Here is a 24034-nt window from a genome sequence, read left to right as displayed (position 1 = left end):
AATTTGGCATTCCCTCTGGATGTAGTGAGTTTTCCACCACCAATTTTTATGTCCTATTCCTAATCTGTTTTCTGTGAACGACATTTGCCACCTTCTGCTCTGGTCATCCTAGGGATATTGCCTAGGCAGATATCATACACCAAATAGAAAAGGAAACTGCCTCTTACAACCTAGCAGCAAAGAGGTTCAGGGAGTGAATAATTTAGACCAGCGCTTTTTCTCAAGGAATGCTATTAGAATGAGACCATAATTGCCACATATTCTGAAAGACCTACATGAGAAGATATACTTCATGTGCTGCTTTAGCTGGCCTTACATAAAATTAACTTCACAAATTCTCCTCTTATGCAATTTACCCATGAAGTTGCTGAGCAAGTAAAGGCTGCAGTGAAGATATTTGAGGAGGCCAGTGTGAAAACAAGAGAGCACGTTAAGAATCTTTGATTGTAGCAAGCTCCCCACATAAAACAAGGGAAAATAAATACTTTAGATTCATACTTGCTTTGATTTAAAAATATATGTGAGTTTGCACCAGTTTTGTGAAGATGCTCTGAAATCAGGCTTTATTGATTTAACCAAAGTTTGTCTTTTGAGGATTTGCACTGACTTAGCTAAACTTACGTCACCTAACTGATGTAGATGTTTTTGCAAACAGGAACTAGACATAAGCAAGTCTGCCCACTAACATGAAGTCCCTCACTTCTACGGCTAAAATGGGAAAAGTATGGCATGCTGCTGTAGCAATTGTAAAATGTCATCAGGAGATGGTCAGACGTGGAGTCAGACATGGCATGTAGGCGTTACAGTGTGTGGGATACTGGTATTTCTGCTTTTGCCTTCTGATGTAAGAAAGGCAAAGCAGAAATGCTGTGGTGATAGCAGGTACCGTGTGGCATCAAGAGCTTAATGCAGGTAGAGAGGCGCAGTTCAGCCAGCTGCTCCTCTTCCTGGCAAAGTGCAACTCCGCTTGGCTTATAGCATTAGTGGCAAGGCTGCTGGGCAAATGTTTCTCTCCAGTGTCTTTGTATTCCCCTTATTCTGACTGCTCATATCAACAGACTCATTGGTGCGTGGGCTGTTCTTAACCCAAAACCCAGCAAGCCCTTCAAACGTACCTACACTTGTTCTTGGCTGGTATGGGTTCATGAGGCTCTTATGCAGGATGTCTTATATTTTTAGGATTGAACTGGGGGTTTTTTTGAGTTAAGAAACCGCTTGCTCACTCCTTTCTCAGTCAGCGTCCCCTTCCCAGCTAATTCTACCATCCCGTTCTATTTTTTCGGTAATCAATTTTCTTTCCCATATCAGCGTTATTCAAATGACAGTTGCTTTTGCTTTGTGTTTTGATTGTAATTATTTTGGACCACACATTAGGACAAAACTATTCCTTACACTGACATAACAAACACGGCATGTAGAACAACGTGGCTACAGCAGGAAGGTAACATGGAGCATTCTGCTTGTTCTTCTCTTTATCTGTCCTGATTAAGGATGAGGTTGTGACACCAAGTGGTTCTCAACAGACCCCAGACTCTGACACTCAAGTGCCGGCCACAGCAGAAACCATCGATCCCTTGTTTTACCCTAGCTGGTATAAGGCTCAGTCGCGGCAATCAAGCAGTCCGAGCTCAACCCCGGTGAGTGGGCTGGGGAAAGTAGGGCCTCCTGTTTCTCTGGAAACAAGTGCAAAGAAGGCAGAAGCCCCCACAGCAGCAGCAGCAGCAGCGATTGAGGAGAGTGCACCGGGGGGTGGTAAGGAAAGTAATGCCACTGCAGCGACGTCCAAGGTCAGTGCTACTTAAGTCACCCCAGAGAGCTGTGATGCGCAGCAAGGCGGGAACAGCAGTTGTTAAGGAAAATGTGACTTAACTTTCCTCTGCATGCTAAAGAGTAATTTTGCTAATATGGAAACAGCATAAATTGTTGTTTCAGCAAATCCACTGGATTCACAGATGGCTTCAGAATGTGACAGGCTGACTTTTCAGCTTCAGAGTAGCATGCCGTTGGTTGCTTGTGCTTAGCTGCTGGTGCATCTCGCTTGTGTGAGCTGTTATCCAAGTTGCTCACGCACACGCTCAGGGGCTGTCGGAGAGGCCAGCAATGCCTCTGCGCAGTCAGATATTTGCATGCAGTAGCAGCAGACAAATCCTGTGCATCAGATTATTCTCATCAGCTGCCAAGAGCCTGTGTACATCACATGTGGTCCTACCACCCCTGGTTGAGCAGCCACAGCCAGAGCTTCTGCAGATCTGTGGCTGCACCTGGAGCGTACTGCTGCCCCATGTGAACACAGAGCTATGGAAATACCCGGAGTCTTCTTGTGTGCTTGGCTGCCTCTCTGTAAGCAGTGTGATTTCCTGGGTTCAGATCTGTTGAAGAGGGTTTTGTCCAAGGATTATTGGGACTTGATTAAAGGAGACCATGAAGATAATATATTCCCGTTCTGTGTTAGACTACCAGCAGCATGATGGGATAAGAGAGACTGATGTGTTGGGTATGGGACTGCGTTTTCCTCAAAAGTACAATGTTAGAGTTGGTATAACCTGAATTTGAATATTCATTCTTCTGCATATGTGTACAAACTCCACAAGGGCCAAAGATTTGAGGAACAGAGCTGAGGGAGCTGTGTGTGAAGGATTTGCACACACACCAGCTCCTGCTCTAGTGCCTGGCTACCAGCCCACGAGCAGCACTCACTGAATTAGACCACCTGGATCTACAGGCTTAAGCCATATGTCTTACCAAAGCAGTCACCTGTATGTGTGTGACGAGACGAGATTATGTGTGTGTATGAAAAAGCACGAGAGGGCAGTAAATATTTCATGCTGTTTCCTTTAAAGTTGGAGTCGACTATTTAGCATACATAAGCAGCCCTGCCATGATAAACCATCGTGTGGTGGGCAAGAAGTTAGAAGGAGTTCATACAGATGTGATAAAAGGGGCACTTCTCATTTAGCTGGAGGCTTGAGTCAGTGACATTTGAATTTGGTGGAAGGATCCTCACCGACTTCAGTCTTAACAAAAGCAACATTTGATCCCCAAAATTCAGTAGCTGTTTTTAAAGTCAGGGTTTGATTTGAGAGTATTTGAGTGGAATAATAAAAAAAAAAGAGTTTTTTAAAATTACCAAATCTGCTCTGACCTTGTCTTCTTAAGAACATTCCAACCAAACTGGCAAAAGCAGGTAAAATCACAGTGAAATTAATCATTGCTGTTTCTTCGTATCAGTTCCACTAATGACTGGGCAGCCAAACTTCACCATAGGCAGGGCCTGAGAGCCTGCCTGACTGTGATCTGCTTCCCTGGATCGTAATTTACCAGCAGCCAGTAAAGTAGAAAAACTCAGGCTTGATGTGGCCAACTGTCTGAAATACAGTGGCAGTGTTTTTCAGTTGCACTGAAGCAGCAGACTAGTACCCAACTCTTTTCATCATCGGGTACCGTGAATTTAAACAGATGTGTGGGAAAGATGTCAATTCCTATTGGCAAGTGAATTTGGGGATGCTGGGTTTCGATATTTTCCCAGATCACGAGTGACACTGACATTTCAGGAGGAGGAGGGTGTTGAGAACAGTAGCACGTGGTTCTGGCAATGGGGGGAAGAAGGAGCAGGGAACACAGCTGAGGATGGGGTTGCCACTGAGCTGGAAACAGACGAAGGGATAGGAAAGCTCAGGAAGCAGAAAGGTGCAGAGTGTGCTGAAGAACAGAAAAAGCCGAGTGATGAAGTTAGGAAGGGTGATGCCACGGTCAGATTTACGGATCTGAGCTGAAATTTGTCTATGTCATGAGCAAAATGGCCTCTGTCATGTGGCAGAGATCATTTTCATGTGAACTTCAACTTTGGTTTTTTCCTGCATGTGATTTTTACACAACCCACTCTGAAATTTGTTTATTTTTTTAAAACCCCAGTTGATGTTACTCACACCACTGTTTTTAGTCGCTTCTTCCAATTAAAGGACGTAATAGAAAAGTGCTTTGGAAACAGAGCTTTTTCACTGAATGTAATGATAAAGACTAGTTCATGTCATAACAAGACTGGTGAAGCACTCTTCTTGTTTTCTCACAGGGGTTAGCATTCTGCATATCACTTTTGGCATTTGTTATCATGCTACATCATCTTTGGAATCTGATTCAATACATGATTTGTACTTTCATGGGTAGGAAATATTTCATTTTACCATTAACTAACAGTTCAAATAGTGTCTCTGGTCATGTTCCTACATGGTTTTAAAGGATTTTTTCCCTTTCTTCCCATCCAAAAACATCGTGCTAGTTCACAATACATGCCTAAAACATTTCTTCCTTGCATTTTCGAAACCCCACCATTCAGCTTATTCCTGCATGGTTAAACATTGCATCTCCCTGGTTCAAAATGAAAAGAGACATTTACTCCCTCAGATTTACGGGCTTATATTTCAGTTGCTGTTCAGATGACCAGCGGGTTGGAGAACCTGTGGGTTGACAGGAGATATGAAGACCCTGAGCTTGTTCAGTCCAACAAATGGGGGAGGAATTACTGGAGAGCAATAGCCGTAATCAGAAGGGTAAACATCAGGAAGAAAAATCCACTGAATAGTCCTGCTGCTTGGGATTCCCACCATGAGCAAACCACCGGTGCTCCCTCAGGGCGATGGCTGGAGCCTGACTTCCCGGAGCTCCCCTCCTCCTCTCCTGCCGGGGAGCTGGGCTCCAGCCATCGCCCCAGGGGAGGACCACTGTGGACAGAGTCCCCTCACACCCCAGCCCACACACTACTCCACAGGCTGGGGACTCCTCTTCAGGTCCTTTGCCAAAGCCATCTCTCCCACATCACCAGTGAGCAGAGAGTATCAAACATGGCCCTGAAATGCATCCCCATGCAGCTGGTGGGGATCCCAACCTTTTAGACAACCAAGACTCTGTGTGTGCTTTTAAATACCTGTGCTTAGAAATGTTTTTTTCTGTAGGCAAAGGCTTTTTTTCCTTAGGGCACTCTAATCAAGATCTGAAATACCTACAAGATCAACGACTGAGAACTTCACTACCCAGTGAAGTTGTCCTGAATGGAAATTCTGTAAATTAAACCTTAACTATTCCATAACACCTCCTCCTTTTTGGTAGACACTGTCCATTATTTAGTTCTTCCAGCTCCAAATTCACGCCCCTTTTAGGTAAGAAATGTGTGTATATTCAGTTTCCAAAGTGATATGGCTGATCTGCAGAGAATTCTGTGTTACGACTGGGATGTTTAATCTTCTTTAGTGGAAAAAGACCAAAGACCTCTGACACAAAACAACTCTAGTTACCTTTGGGTATTTGTTCTAATGACAGAAGAATTCCATTTTGGTCTGTTCTTCAACACAAAAATGCTTGATTTTCCCTGATCACTTTCTGCACTGCGCTCTAAGCACTATACAACATGACACGGTGAGTCTATGAAAAATGCTAAATTATTGTTCAGCTTTTATGTGCAAAAATTCCAGTACTATGACTGAAGAATATCCCTCCATAAAACACAAGAGAGAAGGGAGAAGCTGTCACCTAGGCTTTAGCTGCATAATTTATTCAAAAAGATGCACTGTCTGGTGGTAATTTGAATTTGAAAAGCATCGGACACTGTAAATCTCAATTAAATTTATGGATCATAGTTTAATTTTAATTTATTTATGTCTGTTTTTGAAAATTTCTTGTATTATTACATGAGGACATAGAGCTTGTTTGTACTCCTGGGAAATCAGATATGCAAATAGCATCATGCTCTTTTTTCCTTCTCTGTCTTTCTTAATTCAGAATAACTTTTGAAATTAAAAATAAACAAATGCAGAAAGTTCTCATTTCTACCGTTGGAGACCTTTTTCTATGTGGTCTCTAGTGACAGCTTTATGATTCATTTAATCATGAAATAGAAAGGAGGTGAGGGAGAAAGGCATTTTGGTCTCAGACTCTATTTGCATAAAAATTATTTCTTCTCCATGTGTAGTGAGGTGGCTGTTTAGACAGTTTATGTGTCTTCATTTTTCATGTGGGATACCAGGTCACTGCCCTTTTTTCTTTTTGTGTAATAAGCCCCAGAGAGCCAAATAACAAAATTACTTTAAATAACTCTAATGATAATTTATAATAGTAATCGGAATCTGCATGGCTGTCATCATAAAGGCAGTATATAATTTATTTTCAGGTTACTTTAACAGAATGCACTGATAGGGATTTCCTTGTTTTACAGCAGCAAAAAGAGGTCTTTTGAACCTATTGATTCCCAAAATTTACTTTATTTAAGGGCCACTACACTCTAAGAAATTGTATCGATGCATCAGGAAACTTCCTCCAGAGTACAGGATGGTGTGTCAGCAGGGATACGGCAGCAGGAGGTGCAGCCCACAGGCGTACAGATCACTTGGTCTAAGAAGGGACAGCAGGAGATGATTCAGCACGAACAAAACAGGAAAATCTGCGCTAGAGAGACGCAGCCCACTTCAGGGTGTGCCTAAGTCAGGAGCAGTCACCGCAGGCTGCTTCTGGGTCTGACGGAGGATGAGAGGCATCTCCAGTAAGAGAGTTCACAGGGTGCTGCTCGTTCACACTTGGCACCTATTCACATCTGCCTGCTGAGTGTAAGGCGACATTGCCCTTAACTCAGGTGCCTCTGCTCAGGGTCTTGAAGTTGGCAGGGTTGTGTGTGTCTTTTGCAGTGAATCTGAGCCTCTGCGAATGACAACCAGGAGTGAATGGTTAAAACACAGGGAGTAGGGACAGCATCAATGAGCTGCCTTGCCACCGTGTGGAGTAATGTATTAGTGGAGGGTGACACAGACATTAATAAGCAGCCCTTTCCAGTGCGTGGGAGAAACAGATCTTGGAGTCCAAACTAGAAACTTAGAGAGCTTAGTGACAGACTGTGTGATGAGTTACAGAAGGAGGTGAAGCAAGCCTTCACCAAGTCTGAAGTTGTCTTCTTGTGTTCAGCCTCAGAAGACAGGCTAAGTGAGCTACGAAGAACAATATATATTTTGTGCATTTGACTTCAGAAACTCTTTCACTCAGTTGGCATTTCAGGATTCAGGCATGTGGTTTTGTACTCTTTATAGCTAGAGGATGCCACCAAGGCATATAGGTGTGGAACTTCAGGTGTAGGAAGAATAGCGTGTATGTTTATAGATGCTCTGGGCATCCAACTGTTGGACTGGCGCACCTGATGCATTGTATGGCCTTTCAGTCTCTTGGAAATCTGACTTCTATATATGCATTGAGTCATCCTTACCAGCAAGATTAGTTTTCAGGAGTGTTGAACATCTGTCTGTCACTCCTAACAGTGCAAATGCTCAATACTCCCAGCTATAAAGCCAGGTATGTAAGACCTTCTTGCTGCCCAGCTTCAGACAACCAAACATGAAAAGACGGCCCGAAGTTCCATCGTTTTATTCCCTTGTGCAGACCTCTGATAGCTAGAGAAAGCCACACACATCAGGAACAGTAAAACCACTTTCGGGAATGTGTAGTCCTTAAAAATGTCTTCGCATTCAGAGCCACACTATCCCTCGTTTTTCAGTAGAGGAATCCCAAAAATCAGCAGTGAGGAGTATTTTATAATAAAATCCTTTTGTGCTGTCACTGGAAGAAGACAGATCACAAAATACCTTACATCTGCTCCAATTATTTCAGTCTGATTAAAATACAGAGGGCAATGGATGCATAAGGAAAAGTTTGTTCATTTTTTTCCCCAATCAGATTTTTGTAGGCAACATCTCTCATGCAGTGACACCATATAAACTTGTGAGAGTTTATGAAAGTCTTATATTCACCTGGGTCTCTTGTTATCCAGTTTATTTCACCTAAGATGCAGTACTAGACCCTATATTCTGTCACTCACATTCCCTGTCAGAGAAGTGGCTGTCTGTGGCTCCGGGCGACTCAAGTGCATGCATTTAGTTTGAAAGGAAATGCAGCATTCTGATCTAATTTCCCTTTGCTGCCAGTAAGTACAGTGCTTTAATTCCAAGAGGATAAAAATATAATCAGGACTGAGCTGTTTGGGGGGAGAAATACTAATGGAGTGGCATATGTTAATCTTGTTTCATTAGTTTTAAAATTTTCTATTACTTGCTTGCAACCTTATGCCTCTGCCAGAATTACCATAGGGACAGTCCTCTCTGTATTCATGCACTGTAGTTCTGTTTGCCCTGCTGCTAAATAGTTCAATTTCAGCTGGTAACCCTTCAAATATTTTTCCATGAGACAGCTTTAAATCACTTGCCAGAGAGGTCAGTACTTAGCTAAGTTTTAGCTGATTGCTTGTCATGTCAATATGCAGGCAACCTGGACAAAATAAGATCATTTAAAACCAAAATAAGCCCAAAAGAGATCACGCTGTGCCCGTTGCCCACGTACCACTGCTTTTCCATCTCTCTGTAAAAGGAATGGTCCCACATTTTAGCACAGTGCTGCTCTGGAATGATTGCACTAGCGTGGCAGTGGTATGCAAATAATAATTTCCTTTCTCTTCTCCGAATTGGAAACTCAATCTTGCCAATCTGCTCAGGTAAGGAAGCTAAGTCCTCCTCTTCATGGCAACTGCTCCAGGACAGGGGACTGCTTGCCGGAGAGAAGGCAGTCTTGCAAGGCTAGATCTTGCGGGAATGATGCTAAGCGCACCCGACACGGCCTTCCCACAGTTTAACCCCAGAGCAGGACGAGTTTGTCAGCATCAGCAGCAGGCGCAGCCCAGGCACCTCTCTCCCAGGAAGTCAGCTGCTGCTCCAAAGGCTCTCTGCTCACTGCAACAGCTGTGTTTAGTGCTAATGAAAGATCTGAGAATGCAGAGAGCGTAAGTCAACTTGATAGTTACCATCTATCTCTGGATATACTTGTACTGGATCTTTGCTTAGGCAGAAAACTGGATGGCTTTATTTCTGTGCAGTTAAAAAATCTGCAAGGTTTGGCTGAATGAAAAATGGGTCATCTGTCCTCCATGAAGTTGAGCCTTTTGTAGGTGACCCATGAATCAGCTGGCATACAAGCCCAAATTAAATTCTGTTTGAAGCTTCTTCCTGAACATCTCTTAAATTTCACTGGGGGAAAAAGAGCAAAAAAATAATTCAGCCTGTAGCTGAAATACAGGGCAAACACTAGGTGCAAGGATCTCAGTTAACGGTCCAAAAATTCTGCCTTTGCTTCTCTGTGACTTGACTCCGTGAGTTGGGAGTCACAGTGGCTGGGTCTGAGGCCACTCAGGCTGATGTTTAGCTGATGGCAAATTCTGCCTGTAAATTTCCATTTTGCATCTTGTCTTTGTGCTTCAGGTGAGATATTTTTTCCTCAGTTTATCAAATACATGCAGAGAAAATCAGGAAAGTCTTGATTGCTCCTCTTCTAACACCTCTCTCCCCCTTTCTTCTGAGAATTATCCGAGTGATTCAGAGGCAGCAGTGGTGAGTCGTGAGGGCATTGCATTAAGACCAGCTTTCAGACAACAGTTTCTCATAATTAATATGAGTGGCAAATACTTCACCTGAAGTTTTACCTCAAATAGTCTGTTCTGTGATTAGTCTGGTGAGTCATAGATACCGTCTGATTTGTGTATATTTCATTTGTTTCAGTCCATTACTAACAAAAGGACCTCCGCAATGACAGCGTGGACAAAATGTTTCTCCCCTTTAAATTAATACAAAGCCAGGCTCACCTAGATGCTGTCTTTCTGAGACTATCTCATTTAAATACTGACATCTACCTCCACTCAACCTCCTCTTCCAAACATCACCAGTTCTGCTCATTATTAAGGCTTTCGGAAAGGAAAATAGAGTGTAAACAAAAAATATTTCTTAATCATGGATGAACTGTTGCTGTTTGCCATCAGATTATGGTAGATCTACGTCACAACTACACAAGCCATCTGTTTGTAAAATATTTGGTTAGTTGTCATGCTACTGCCTTGAGACAGTTCAGGCTCTCAGTGTAGCCGTATGCTCGACTATGGAAAGCAATATTTGTAATCCTGTAATCATTAGAGATGGATCATCTGATTAAAAATCACACTGGAAATAATTAGTAATCTGGGGCTGAGGCCTCATGTTTGGATATTGTAACATGCCAATTCTGTGCTTTCCTGACCTGTGAGCGGGTGACGGGCTGGACCGCAGCACCCTGCAGGATTCGGTGCCCACCTACCTGGCGTTTGAAATAGAATTACTGGCTGGGTGTAAAAAACGTAATGAAAATTTCATTTTCATTACAAAATGAAACAGAAAAAAGGAGAGGGACATATAAGACAGCATTGATTCAGTCATAGATCCCTTCTCAGGTGACATATATTCCTGATATCTTTATAATAATCTTCAGGTTATTAAGTAAGAGACCAGTGACTAATTCAGAAAACCTGTTATCCCAGGCTACCGGCCAATGGAGGTATAGATAGGTGCTGCAATGTTCAAACCATGCTACAGAAGTCTGACACAGATGTCACACCTTTGACAGAGCAGAGGATGAGGATCTCACAGTCCTAGAGACAAAGTGATCTGAATTTCTCATTGCTTTTTTTTAATATAGAGAGCACCCTATAAAATCTGCCTGAGTCTATCTATCTCAAATACCAAAGTTTACGATCAAAAGACAGACCCAGTCTCTTAGAGCACTCCTGGATCAGCACTTCTGCGCACAGAAGGAATGGCTGTTTTTCATGACAAAACACTTGCTGTTTGACTTGCTCTATTACAAAATGCCTTGTTGAGGAAAGGTGGTTGTTGTTTCCCCCATCAGTAATTGTGAGCCTTTTCAACATCTACTACCAGAATTATTTTTTAATAGACTTATTTTTATATTTATGCATAATTTCATAATTTTATAAAATTTTATTTATTTAAAAAGAAAAATGGAGCTGGTGTCTGCCCAGATGCAGGTCAGTTCCCAGCTTGTCCCTGGTGACAGTTGCCTGTGATCTGAGCTCCAGACTCCATAACAACCCAATCAATAACTGTGATTGAATCTGAGGCTTTAAGAGTAGTATTTATCATTTCCTTGGACTTCACCTGGGAACAGTGAGAGATAGGCAGAAGGAAGCTTGATTTAATATCCTGCTCATCAGTTGGCCGAGTGCTGTGCAAGCAAGCCAGCATTGCTAATGAGTGAGCAGAGACTACAATGTGAGATGTGGTACGACAGACTTCTATCCAGGAAGTCACGGTGCCACTCACTGAGCAATGTATTATTGCTGGAGTAGAGTCACTTCTCGGCTACTGGCTTCAGTTGCTGCAGTTGTAGTAAGGAGAAGATTCAGGCAATTGAAGACACGGAAAAATGAGCACGCAAAGGAAAAGGGGCAGCAGCAACAGGTGATGAGGGAAAAAATGTTTTAACTGAGGCCAAGACTTTCTTTTTTCTGTTACGTGGTGGGTTTAAAAATGGCAACTGGTTGCTTTAACTGACATTCCAGCTTTTCTTCCTGCATCTCCACCAGTGCGTTTTGGTCTCTTAGAGAAAGCGTGCTGTGTCCATAGCCCACGTATACCACCCTCCCCACACTCACAACAGCCCAACTAAGCCACTCACGATGCAAGCAGTGCTCCAGCCTCCAAAGCGTGGTATGCATCTACACACCTCACAGCTATGCTGGCTCAGTTATCTGATCCTGTGAATGGAGCTCTGGGGTGAGTCACAGCCTGAACTGGCACTGTGTCTCATTCACTGGATTTACAAAAATACCCTTTGCAGAGGAAGAAAAAGCTTTAATATACAACACTCCATGATGAAAAGACTACATGGCAGAGACAAACATGATGTTAAACCATTACTAGATTTGCTACTTCTCTCTTAAAGTTAGTGGTGAATTTTCTCTGACACAGACTAGATGGGTTACTGCCACAGAGAAGTTCTTGGAAGGTCTCTATTTCACATTTAACTTTTTAATCTGGAGTTGTATCTACTTGTCTGATGAAGTAGAAGTAGGGGGAAGAGGAGAGAACAGGTAGCTGTGAGTAGCTTTCTGGCCAGCACATACCACTTACTCCTGCACCTTTTCAAGATGATCCTTTCCTTGCTGAACAATTCTCCAGCAGAACTGGAAAGGAGCAGAAGTGATAGACAGCCCAATGATCGAGAGGTTCTCAACAACTTCTGTATGAAAGGAACAAGGAATGATGTGTGGATAGATCCAGGAAAGACTGTTCTGATCATGCAGCCTTCGTGTTCATGTGTTTGTAAGACCCTCCCTCCGTATTTCCTTCATTTTCCTGGACAGTGGCAGGACTAGGTTTTATGCAGAAAATAATGTCAGTGAGGAGCAGCAGTGGGTGAAATATTAAACAAGTATCTTATTTCTGGCTTTTTTTTCGAGTCATGAAAAAGCTATGTGACATAAATAAAGAAATTGTATTTTCCTTGTCTCCAGTAGCAGAAGAACGCCACTCTCTCACACCATTCTCCAAAATTGTTTCCACCAAGTGTCTGGACCTCCATATCCCATGAGAGATGTGCAGATCCTATACCAAAATAAGCTAGCTGGGCTGTTTTCCTCTGAAATACAATTGATCTCTTTAAGGTCATTATGTAAGAGACACTGCATTAGACATTAGCCACATAATGTGAACTGTAATATAACAAAAATCTATTGAAGAAAGGCATTTCCTCCCAATGGACTTTAAAAACTCATTACTGACCGCTATTAAGAGAGTGACATATCTAGTACTGTGACTGATGGAACTTGTCTGTGCATATTATTTTGTCTGCCACCGTGGGTATACCCGTGGCAGGTAATTGTAGCAATTATTTCAGAGAATATTCTGTTGATTCCCACTAATAAAAAGAAAAGATCCGTACAAAATAAGCAGCCTCTTAGCTTGAAACAATATTGTTGTGATATATGTGACAGCTGCCAGGTGTTACGCTGAAGGAGCTAGACTGCATAAAAATATGAAAACAAAATGCTTGAACTAAAGTTTAAACTATTTAAAAATAACCTGTTGTGCTCCCTTTGTTTCTGCTGCCTGGAAGTGTTGAGTGCCAGAAGTGTAACGCTTGACATTTCAGGCAGACAAACATAGCCTACAGATTCTGTGATGGCTTTGTGACCAGCGAGCATTTTTTGATCATGTCTGTTCTTGTCAGCACTGGGGGCTGTTTCTAAACAAGCCAGCTAAAATATGGGAATTAACTTTAATTTCTCACTTCTTTTCTGAGAAAGCGTAGAAGCTAGAACCTTGAATTTTTGCTGCCTCTCTCTCCAAGACCCACATCTTTTAACAAATTCACACTCTCACTCTCCTGCTGGATCCTGAGGAGGCAGCGGCGGGGGCATTTGGGTAGTTCACATGCCTCTAAGGTTGTAGATCCATTTTTTTCTCTGGCAGCAAAGGTGATTTAGCAGTTTCTTGCCAAACAGCCCTGCTTCTTACTGCTGCCGAGATGCTACCACTCACATGGCATTTGTGGTGAGGCAGCTGTTTTTTTGCACTGTGTTGGAATCAAATCATTCAAATGGTCCAGGTTTAAAAATATCTTCCTTCACCTCAAAAAACAACAAAAAATTTGTCTTTCCAGTGACATTCCCATTCTTACCACAGCCCTGCAAAATGATGCAGCAATGCAAATGGACAGTGAACCGCGAAGGCAAAGCAGGAAGAGGTGGATGGGGAGCCAAGGGGCAGGACCTGCTTTGGTCAGCATTGCTGCTCTGGAAAATATTCATACAGCTGCACAGGAGGGCTATTTGCAACCAACCAGTGCATCCATGCTGTAAGAAATAACCCCTTTTCCTAGGGCATACTGACTTCTAATAAACCACATGCATTCTTTTCTCACTTATTTCACTGTAAATCTAGACCTGTCTCATTAATTCAGTCAAAACTGAGACGTTGCTTCCACAAGATGGTAAATACAGTTTTGGCGAATTCGGCACTAGGTCAGAAATCACATGCTTGGATGGCACAAAGTGTTCAGCTACTACAAATTCACTAGGTAGAACCATCTTTGTTCAAAAAATGTGACAAGATCAATGTTGCTTTGCCCGCAAAGTAGCAACCTATTCTCCTGCAGTCAGCATAAAACCCGCAACCCATTTAGTTTTCTGATTAGTTACATAAAATTGTGATCATTGAGTCATGCTCAATCTGGATAAAATATACCGGTGGGTAATCTACATCCATGGAGGAAACAACCATTTCAGCCCTCACCTCTGTTATTTCTCACATCTCCTTGCAAGCTGGTGTGAAATAACCATGAGAGGGCCATCATAGCAATGGTTTCTCCAGACCCTACCTTACCAGAAGTCATCAAAAATGAGCAAAAATTTGCCCCCACAAAAAACAATCTGAAAAAGACTATGAAGACCCTTCACCTTTCCTCCCCACTTCCTAAACTGAAGAGTTACTGATCTTCTAAAAAATAATAGCGCAGTCAAAGTTCTCAATTCCTATCAAGAAGTTTTCTGGTATTCTGAAGTATTTGGCTGGACTCTTTCTTGTGTAATTACTTAAAAGGCAGATCTAGTCTAACCTGGTCACCAAGAGTGTCTCTGAGGTCAGCAGAGAGAAACAGATACCTCCAGAGGGAAACCCACCCTACAGATGCTTCTTTTAGGATGCAACAAATCACCCTTTCCTGGTGCCTTTCTCTTATTGGTCCCTTTAGAGGTGATGAATGAAGTTTGCTTGAGCGGCTATCTCGCTTCTAGATGACTGAAGTTTACTGGTGGTAAAGCAGAAAACATTGTGTAGACTTCATTGTGTTTTAAATGTCTAGAAGGCCTAGACTGCCTATTTTCTGCCAGCACAGATAGGCTAACTGCTGGGCCCTAATAAATGAAGAAGTTATGACAAAGCAATCCCACTCACCCATTTCATCCATACCTTTTACAAGAGCCTTACACAGATTTAAGTAGTGCTCTGCTTAAGGAAGCAAATGCTGACAGATGCTGAATACCTGCAACTTTAAACACAGAGATCTTTATACAGTTTATTCACGCAAATTCTAGTGTGCCAGGTGCTGAGGAGTGCTGAGTGGCTGCTCAGTGGGAGATGTGGTTGCTCAGCACCTCCAAAGAATTGGCATGGAAACTCCAGCCTGGACTTTGCTTATGGGAAAAACAAACCCAACAATCAGTCATGCAGGGTGTGCTTCCCTCCCCGCTTCATGAGCTGGCCTGGTGAAAATTCCTGGTGCTTACTGAAGGCATCATCTGATGTCATTCGACACCAAAGGGGAAAATATAAATCAAATATAAATCAAAGCATAAGTATTCAGCACTCTCTCAGCATTGGCCTAATGTGATTAATGTAATCTGAGGTAAACTCCTTAGTTATCCTTATTACTGAGAGATCTCCAAGACTAAGATAAAGCTTGGGCAGAAGCTTAACAGCAGTTGCCCAATAGCAATGGACAGACACAATGAAGTGTTGAATCCGAACCGTCTGCAAGGCATGTGGCAAGGGTTGTGCCACGCTCAGCAGAAAGCTTTTCTCTGGCAGCGGAGTAGGGCTGTGGTAACAGGGAGAGCGAGGTGATCTGGGATGAGATTGCAAGGACCTACGGAGGGGTCAGATGCCCAAATCCCATTGATACTGAGGGGACCTGGCTCTGCTTTCTACCTTTCAGAATCACCTCCTGGTTCAAAAACGTTGTTTTCTGTGAAAGTCTGCAGAAGGAGAGAGTCCAGCGGAGGGCTACAAAGATGATGAGGGGACTGGAGCATCTCTCCTATGAGGAAAGGCTGAGGGTGCTGGGCTTGTTTAGCCTGAAGAAGAGAAGGCTGAGAGGGGACCTTATAAATGCCTATAAATATCTGAAGGGTGAGTGTCAGGAGGAAGGGGCCAGACTCTTTTCAGTGGTGCCCAGCGACAGGACAAGGGGCAAAACTGAAGCACAGGAAGTTCTGTCTGAACATGGGGAAGAACTTCTTCACTCTGAGGGTGATGGAGCACTGGAACAGGCTGCCCAGAGAGGTTGTGGAGTCTCCTTCTCTGGAGATATTCAAGACCCACCTGGACAAAGTCCTGTGCAGCCTGCTGTAGGTGACCCTGCTTTGGCAAGGGGGTTGGACTAGATGATCCCCAGAGGTCCCTTCCAACCCCAAACATTCTGTGATTCCATAAAATTTTTGTCTCGGACAATCTCATCACACTGTGTAACTCTGAGTTGTGTGGGCTGCCGTTGGCAGGGGGAAGCAAACTTAATAATGTGGACAGAATTGCTCCTGGCACCTTTTGATGGTCTCTTGCCTCACATGAGGATAGCGTACCTCAGCCACTGTATGACTCAGAGCACAAATCCTGCAGTGTCACAGGTGTGAAAACACAAGTCTAACAGCTGAGGAATGGCCCTATTGTCAGTGCTGTGCTTGCTTCACTCCTGGCTGGGTGTGGTGGTAAATGATGGCTCTTGGAAAGGCACATCGAGGTGTTGCAGACGGGCAGCCTGCTGAGCCCAGCGAGGCACAGCGAGTAAGGGCTTCAGCCAGCCAAACCCAGTGGGAAAGTGCTGGAGCTCCAACATTGTTTTGCTGCCACAGGAAGATACCATCACAGCTGAATATGAAGGATTTAACACATTATGAAATACAGCTTTGGCAGTGATGCATACAAAGACTGTTTTGCTTGAAATACAGTACCAGCAGTGAGGGTTAACAAAGTAATGCAGTCACCTTGCCAGTCTAAGTCATTAGATTGTGCTTTTTTTCTTCTAACATGTTAGTTCCAAATCCTATAAAACAAGATACTTAAATTTAAGCCCATAAATAGTTCTTTGCTTCAAAGTTAACCTTAGTTTAAAGTATATTTCTGGGTAGTGGGTGGTTGGAATAGCAAGTGGAAGCACTAAAGGAAGCCCGACTTGCACAGGAAGAGAAATTACAAGGTGACAGTGTGGCTTTAAGTAAGAAAGAATAAAAATGCAGGAAAATTTTTTTAAACCTCTTGCCAGTCCTATTCCTTTGCAGAGTGAGGAGGAGCGAGGAAGGCTGTCTCACGCCTGCTTACACACTCTGCTGAGGGCTCGGTGCACAAAATTGCACAACCAATTTCAAAATGGCTTTTAGCGAGTCCAGGCACTCCAGCTGTCCTTCCAAAAATAAAAGGCAAAGTTTTCAACATCACAGAGGGCTAATAAAACACCTACGCCCCTACATCTACCAACATCAAGAGAGCACAGAATCCCTTACGACTCAGAAAGTCTAGCCATGTATTTACTGCTGACACCTGACTTTTGTAATCGGGTTGGAAGGTTTGGGTTTCCAGGACTGAGAGGCAGATCTTCTGTTATCAGGACTTAATTAGCTACCTGCCTTTTCAGCTGAAGATCTGGCCCCGTGGGCCCAGTTCTTTACAATACATTTGCGTAAGCCTGGGAGACGACCCTTCTCACCAGCATCACTGAAAATGGACTTTCGTATTCAAGGAGACAGCTGTTTCTCCCAGATTTTTCACCGTGCCTATGCTCTCATTAAAGTACACGATAAAGTTAGCAAGCAAAAGCTACTTTCTTCTGCAAGATGCTTGTCCACAAAAATCCTTTCTGAGCTCTGTATTTTGCAGTGAGTAGCAGTGAGTGCCTTGCTTTGAAAATATGAATCCGAGTCAAAGATTAGTCCACATTTGAAATATTAAAGTAGATTCTCAGACAGCATTTCATTGGAACAAGTAGGGCTATTCCAGTCTAGAGGAACTGAGGATCTGGATCTAAAAAAGGAGCTACGAACTCTCATTAGATATAAAGAAAGGAATAGGGAGCCACTTTTTACACACCTCCGTGCTGGCTTGTCTGTTGGTGTCACAATACTCAGATCGGTAGTAACTGGAATGAAGCCCAGTAACCAATTTATACTTAACACACCATTAGTTCTTACTTTAATGTTAAGCACTTACAAAAAAGGCTTAGGAAAATAATCCGTCCCGTGCTTCATTTCCTCACAAGCTTTCCTGCTTCGTTGTTTGTTTCTGGGTATGTCTGTTCATCACTGCTTTTGTAACTTTCCATTTTAGGACAGTATTATAAGTGGTTGAGACATGTTAAAATTCAGAGGACACTGCTCTGTCATTTTCCCTCTCTCAGGTATATCTTGGCATCAAATAGTTCTCCTGAGATCACGTTTCCAAAGTTCCCAAACTAAGGTGAAACCCTTCACAGAGAAGGCTGCCAATATTGGCTATTTTAATTTTGAGAATGTACAATAATGCATGTGCGTATCTAGGAACATGCAAGGAAAACACATCCAGTGTATTGCACGTTAAATTGTGATTTTAATGATGAAGACACAAAGCATCCCTTAACTACCAAATCACCGATTTTTGTATATTTTATCCTTAAGAGGATTTCTGATACTACCAGAAAGCTGGTCTTCATTCTCTGCCAAAGGGATCTGAAAATGTTAGAACTAGTAAAAATATTTCTGTGTATCATACTGGCCGGTTAAATATTCAGTTAATTTAAAAGATAATAATAATTCCTGTGATTAGCAGCTAAAGCATGTCATGTCCAGATTTCTTTTTTTACTGTAAGCAGAGGACACCTGTGCAAACAAAAGCAGAATTTGGCCTGGGAAATGAGCAGGAGCTTGTACCTCTTTATTATTTATTCCCTGATCTTGGGCTGAGTGAAACTGAAGTGAAATAAACATTAAAAGACTTTAAAGAAAAAAAAAAGCATCCAAGGCAGATTTCACGACAGCAGAAAAAGTACCATTTTGAGTGGCAGGGCACTGACAATAACTTTTGGCCTCGGTCCACATCAATCTGGAGGCCCAGCTACGCAAGCCAAGCTGGCTCAGGATCACTTCTAAACAGGCAGTTGCCACCTTCGGTGCAGTAATTTTCCAGAGGTCCGAACCAGGACTAAGCACTTTGCGCAGAGGCGACACGCTCACCGGCCAAATCCTTCCTCTGCCGTTGTCTGTGGCAAAAGTCCCTCCCACTCCTCTGGCACTAGAAGTCTGGCTGGCCTCCCCAAACCTTCATGCCCCCTGCCTTTTCACCTCTTTCCCACTTCATTCTGGTTTTCTGCATGTTGTGAAATCATACGGATTTTAACGCAATTCGTCTTTTCCATTTGTCAACCTCTCCTTCCTTTACAGACTGGTTCTGAACCGTCCCCTCAAGGACAAGTGGAGGAAACTCCTGTGAGCAACGAGAGGGGTGATGAGCCGGCTCGTCATGTCTTCTCCTTCTCCTGGTTGAACTCTCTGAACGAATGATGACTCACTCTGGCTGGCTTCTGGTGTGCTTCTCCTCGGAGGGACCGTGAGCGCAGGCAGCCTGGCTGCAACCAGCACAGAAACTGGCCTGGAAAGGGACATCCGAGCAGGTTTCGTCCCCAGGAACTCAGCTGATCTCCACGTGATACCCAGCCCTTGAGATGACAGCCCTGAGAGGGATGGGGGCATGGGGACAGATTGCTATACTGTATTGTAGTCAGAGTGTTTTCCAGTGATTTCTTGTTTCCAAGGGGAAAATGGCATCACTACAGCTGTAGGCTGCGCACTGCTAGTGTTTTGTTATTCACTTTTTGGCATGTCCCTGTGTAGGTGTAAACGCTTCAGCGATGTCGTTAGCTAAAATGCCGGTATGGTATTCACTGGTCGCATCCTTTGCCAGCACAGCGCGTTTCTCCTCAGTACCCTCCCGCGTCCCCGCTCCTCGGTGCTGGTGACTTCAACGACACCGTCGCGCCCTCGGCAGCCCCAAGCCAGGGCTGTGTCTGAGCGCCTCCCCGCAGCCACCCCTCATCCCCACGGCTCCGGTGCCTCACCGGCAGCGCAGCCCAAACGCGGGAGGGGAGAGGGGAGCTGCCACGTCTTCCTTCGCTCTTGCTCTTCCTGCCAAGCCGCGACAGACAACACTCCCGTGAACCGTTACTTGTCGGGAAGGTGCCCAGCGGTGGAGATGAGGAAGACGCACGCGTCGAAAGCACCGGCCACCCCCTGCGCCTGGACAGGGGACGCAGCTCTGGGCCTGTGGGGCAGACTCCAGAGGGCTGCCCACGTTGGTCCAGCCGCTGTCTGTGTCTGCGTCTTCTCAGTCGTCTGGGCTCGCAGGAAAAGGGGCATGTTCTGGCACGAAACCGGGAGGCGGCGAGGTGGCCACAGCTGTTCTTTCAGGGTTTAATTTGAAGGCCGCTGTAGAAAAGGTGAATGCTGAATGTCCGGTTCCACGTGCGTGGCAGATGTCGAGCTGCCTAATGAAATCAAACTCGTGTCTTCAAAGAATCACAGAATCACAGAACTCTTTGGGTTGGAAAGGACCTTTAGAGGCCATCTAGCCCAACCCCCTTGCAGTGAGCAGGGACATCTTCAACCAGACCAGGTTGCTCAGAAGCCCTACAAGTTGTGCGGAAGGTGACACTCTGCAAGCTTTGTCGCTGGGGACAGGGTGCTGGCACTCAGTAGTGTTTAAGAGAGAGCGGCAGGTTGCCAGCGTGCCATGGGGGACCAGGTGCCAAGCTCTGCACCAGGTTTAAGTGCGGATCCTACCGGAAGTCCCGAGTCAGGCCCTGAACACCCGCCGTTTCCGCAGGGGAGCGTGCCGGGTCGTGGGGCCCCAGCAGGACTGGCTCGCTGGCGGGGCTGAGTCTCACTGACCCTCGCTTGGGCCTGCTTCCCCTGGAAAACGCTCCTGCGAGGGAAGCTTTGGGGGGCTGCAGAGGCGAGGTCCGCACAAGCGAGTCCCGCTCCCCACCGCCACCGCATCGCCTCCGGCCATCGCATCGCCTCCCAGAGGCCGCTGGACCCTCTTGTCCCCGGGTATGTGGTTTGGGCTGAGGGATTTCCTGCTCTCCTGGGCGGATTTCCCCCAGTTTCTCCCGGGAAGATTCCCCGCGGTTTATGCAGGGCTGCCGGGAGCGGGGGGACCCAGGGCGGGGAGGCATCTGCCCTTTCGGGGGGTGGGGGGTGGGGGTGTAAGCAGAGAGCGAAACGAAACAGAAGAGAGATGGGGGAGCGCCTCACCGGCGCACTGGAGGAGGCTGCCTGGCTTGGGGGGCTGCTGCTGGGAGACCCGCTGGGCTGGGGGCGACCCACCAGCCCCCGACCCGACCAGTCACCGGGAGGGCCGGGGTGGGGGGGTGGGGTGGCCGCAGCGACGGGGAGGGGAGAAAACCCTTCCCAGGGGTTGTTTGGGGCTCCCTGGGGCGCTCGTCCCGTCCCGTCCCGTCCCATCCCGGTGAGAGCTGCAGTAGGCGGAAGAATCCAAGAAAGTCCACCAAGCCATGGTTACTTTGCAGCTTTTATTAAAAATATAAATATTAAACATTCTCTTACACAACAAAATCGACCGAGCGCTGAAAAGATGTTTTATTGTGAAAACGTTTACAGGAAGAAAAAAAAAAAAAGAGTGGATTTAAAGTAGCTTACAGAGATTCCCCCTCCCACCTCCCTGCCCCCAGCAGAAAAGTTCTCTGTCTTCTCGGCACCATTTCCTCCAACGCTCACACACCCCTACGCAGCGATGGCACTAGAATAACTGGGAAACGGAGAAATAAATAAAGGGGGGGGGGGGGGGGGGGGGTACGAACGACACTCGCGTTTCTGCACTTGGTACACGGTTGTGCATGCTGGCCAAGGGACAGAGGCTGTGCGGAGTACGCCCTTCTGGGTTTAAAGCCATGTAAAAATAAAGAGGTGACACCAGAGCAGCACTATGGTACATCGGACGGTGTGATTACTGCCGTGCTAACCGCGGAATCTCTTTGGCAAGGCGGGGAGGGGCCGTCTCACTTCCCGATGATCTCCATCAGTTTCCTGTTGCTGTGAGCCTGCTGCGCCAGCTGCTCGGCTCGGGCCATCTCCAGGACTTCGCGCAGGAGGTGGAAAGTCAGATCCAGGGATATCGGGGGCTCCTCGGACCGCTTCTCCCTCTCCACGGCCTCCCCCTCGGCTTCGCCCTCCTCGGGGCTCCCCGGCACCGCCGCCCGGAAAACGTCGCCGGCGGAGGCGTCGGGCTGCCCGGCGGGGCCGGCGGGGGGAGAGCCCTCGGGTCTCCTGCCGAGGTTGCCCAGGCGGAGGAAATACTCCTCTCCCATGCGGAGCAGGACGGGCAGGGCTTGCTGCTGCTGCTGCGGAGGCTGCTGCGGTTGCTGGAAGGAGCCCGGCCGGTGCGGAGCCCCGCGGGCGGCCGCCGGGCTCTGGCCGAGAGCCCTGCACTCCCGGCAGGGCAGGAGGGCGACCAGCAGGATCCCCGCGGAGACCAGCAGCGGGACCTTCATGGTCGGGGCCCGGACCTGCGGGAGCAGACGGGGAGGGGGGAAGAGGGGAAGGGGGGGTTACGCAGCCGAGCGGCGGCGGCGAGGGGGACGGCGGGGGGGCGGTGCGGTGCGGGGAGCCCCCCGCCGCCGCTGTCCGGTGCTGAACCGCGCCCGGACCCCTCCGGACAGAGCCCACGCGTGTGCGCGGCCCCGCGCCTCCCCACCCACCCGCGGCGGGGAAAGGGGGGCGGCGGGGAGCGTGGGGTGCCCGGCGTTCCCCGGGACGCCGCGCTCAGCCCCCCGCAGCGCAGCCCGGGCGCGGCCCCGCACCTACCCGGGGCGGCGGCGGCGGGGCAGGGCAGGACAGGGCAGGGCGGGCGGCGGGGGCTCGGCGGTGCCCGGCGTCCCTTCCTCTCTCTCTCCCTTGGAGCCGGCTCCTGGCGAACTTGGGATCGGGTTCGGTCCTAATCAGAGCCGGGGCGCGGGATTTTTATAGCTTAGACCCTCTCCGGGAATCACGCAGAACTTGCCTAATAAGCTGACGCTCTCCTGACAGCCCGATTGCGTGCCCCGATCCAGTGCTGAATAAATCATGGGGGCCCGCCGGAGCGGCGATGGGCCGAGTTTCGCTATCGCAACCCCAAATCTCACGTCCAATTATATCAACAGATATTTATCGCCTCTGCGGTGACGTCAGCCGGGCCGGGGGCCGGGGAGCAGGGTGCCCCCCCCCCCCCCCCTCCACCCCATTGACAAAAATACTTGAATGAGATTTCCTAGCAGGCGCGTACTATGAGAGGTCGCTCCGGGGAAACTTTCCACTCGCGGGGAGGGACCCGACCCACCCGAGACCAGGGCTGCTGCCCCGGGCGGTCTCCTTCGCCCATTCCCGGCGCTGCCCGGCCCGCCGCCGGCGCGGGAGGCTCCGCGGGGCGCGGGGTTTGTGGGGGTCCCGTCTGTGCTCCGAGCCCGGGGCCGGCCCGGGCCGGGGCAGCGCTTCCCCCTGCGAAGCGGGGCCGGGAGGGACCTGCGGCGGGGGCTACCCGGGACCCCGCACCCGAAGAGGGGGCGGGAAGCCCCCTGGGGGGCGGAGATGAGACCGGGGGTGCGGTCGGGGCCGCCCCGGGAGCTCCGGCCGGGGCCGGGAGCGCAGCCCGGGCACCGCTCCGCTCGCCCCCCCTGCCGCTGGCCCCGGGTTCTCCCCCTCGCCTTCCCACTGCTTGCGCGGGGGTAGCAACCGCTCCTTTTGCTTTTCCTCCCCCCCCCCTCCAGCTCCGCTAGCTTACCTTCCCCACCTCTCCCACCCACGGATACGTGTTTCCCCCCTCGCCCTCCTCAGCTAAGGCCCGACCCCCCAGCGCGTCCTGATCCCACACCGATGCTCTCCCATCTCGGCTACGTCCGCAGGCTCCAGACCGTATTCCACCAGTGTCTCCAGCTTGGTTCCTTACCCTCCAGTCTCCTCTGCCAGGAGCCAGCGCTGCCTAGAGAAATAATTTGCAGCGCTGCCTAGAGAAATAATTCCTGCCCAACGCCCATTTCGCGCATAATGTGCCTTCTTCCGTTTTTGCATCCCACCAGCTTTGCCACTGCGTCTCAGTCCTGCTTCTCCACTGCCTCGGTTGCAACGCTAGTCATGCCCTTCATTTTAAATCAGAAAATTGTACTGAAAACCTTCCGGTTTCAGCCCGTCTAGACTGTAAATGCTTGGGGTCATGCACTCGTACGTCTCCCATCCCAGCGAGGAGCTGCAACAGACCATGGACGGTGGTTGTATGCTACCGATGTTAAATCGGTGATGAACCTGAAACACTTTCCTTAATAAAATAACAAAGTTCAAACAACTTAATATATGAGGCTGGCCACAGCCCAATTCTGAGCATCTCCTTGGGGATGCTATGCA

At 47.2% G+C, this 24034-nt stretch overlaps 2 protein-coding genes across 4 annotated transcripts in view; one reads left to right on the top strand and one right to left on the bottom strand.

The window, feature by feature from the left end:
• Window positions 1–20797, top strand: part of TRIM55 (tripartite motif containing 55) — a 38592-nt gene extending 17795 nt beyond the window's left edge. Inside the window, exons 9-10 of the mRNA XM_009940490.2 lie at window positions 1491–1787; window positions 19028–20797. Coding sequence (XP_009938792.1) covers window positions 1491–1787; window positions 19028–19147 — 417 coding nt within the window. The 3' untranslated portion in view covers window positions 19148–20797. The remainder of the gene's footprint in view (window positions 1–1490; window positions 1788–19027) is intronic.
• Window positions 20798–21164: 367 nt separating this feature from the next.
• Window positions 21165–23601, bottom strand: CRH (corticotropin releasing hormone). Of its 3 annotated transcripts, none has more exons than XM_075415264.1 (2): window positions 23583–23601; window positions 21165–22167 (listed from the first exon to the last, which is right to left on the bottom strand). In XM_075415264.1, exon 2 carries the CDS (start codon window positions 22150–22152, stop codon window positions 21661–21663), a length of 492 nt encoding a protein of 163 aa, XP_075271379.1. In that variant the 5' UTR covers window positions 22153–22167; window positions 23583–23601; the 3' UTR covers window positions 21165–21660. The 3 variants fall into 3 exon arrangements, with proteins under 3 accessions (XP_075271379.1, XP_075271377.1, XP_075271378.1); XM_075415262.1 differs by lacking the exon at window positions 23583–23601 and adding an exon at window positions 22466–22767; XM_075415263.1 differs by lacking the exon at window positions 23583–23601 and adding an exon at window positions 22662–22767.
• Window positions 23602–24034: the final 433 nt, after the last annotated feature.

Source organism: Opisthocomus hoazin, chromosome 3, assembly GCF_030867145.1.
Source record: "Opisthocomus hoazin isolate bOpiHoa1 chromosome 3, bOpiHoa1.hap1, whole genome shotgun sequence".
Taxonomy (NCBI): domain Eukaryota; kingdom Metazoa; phylum Chordata; class Aves; order Opisthocomiformes; family Opisthocomidae; genus Opisthocomus; species Opisthocomus hoazin.
Note: the sequence above shows the minus strand (reverse complement) of the source record. Positions and strands in the feature narration are given on the sequence as shown.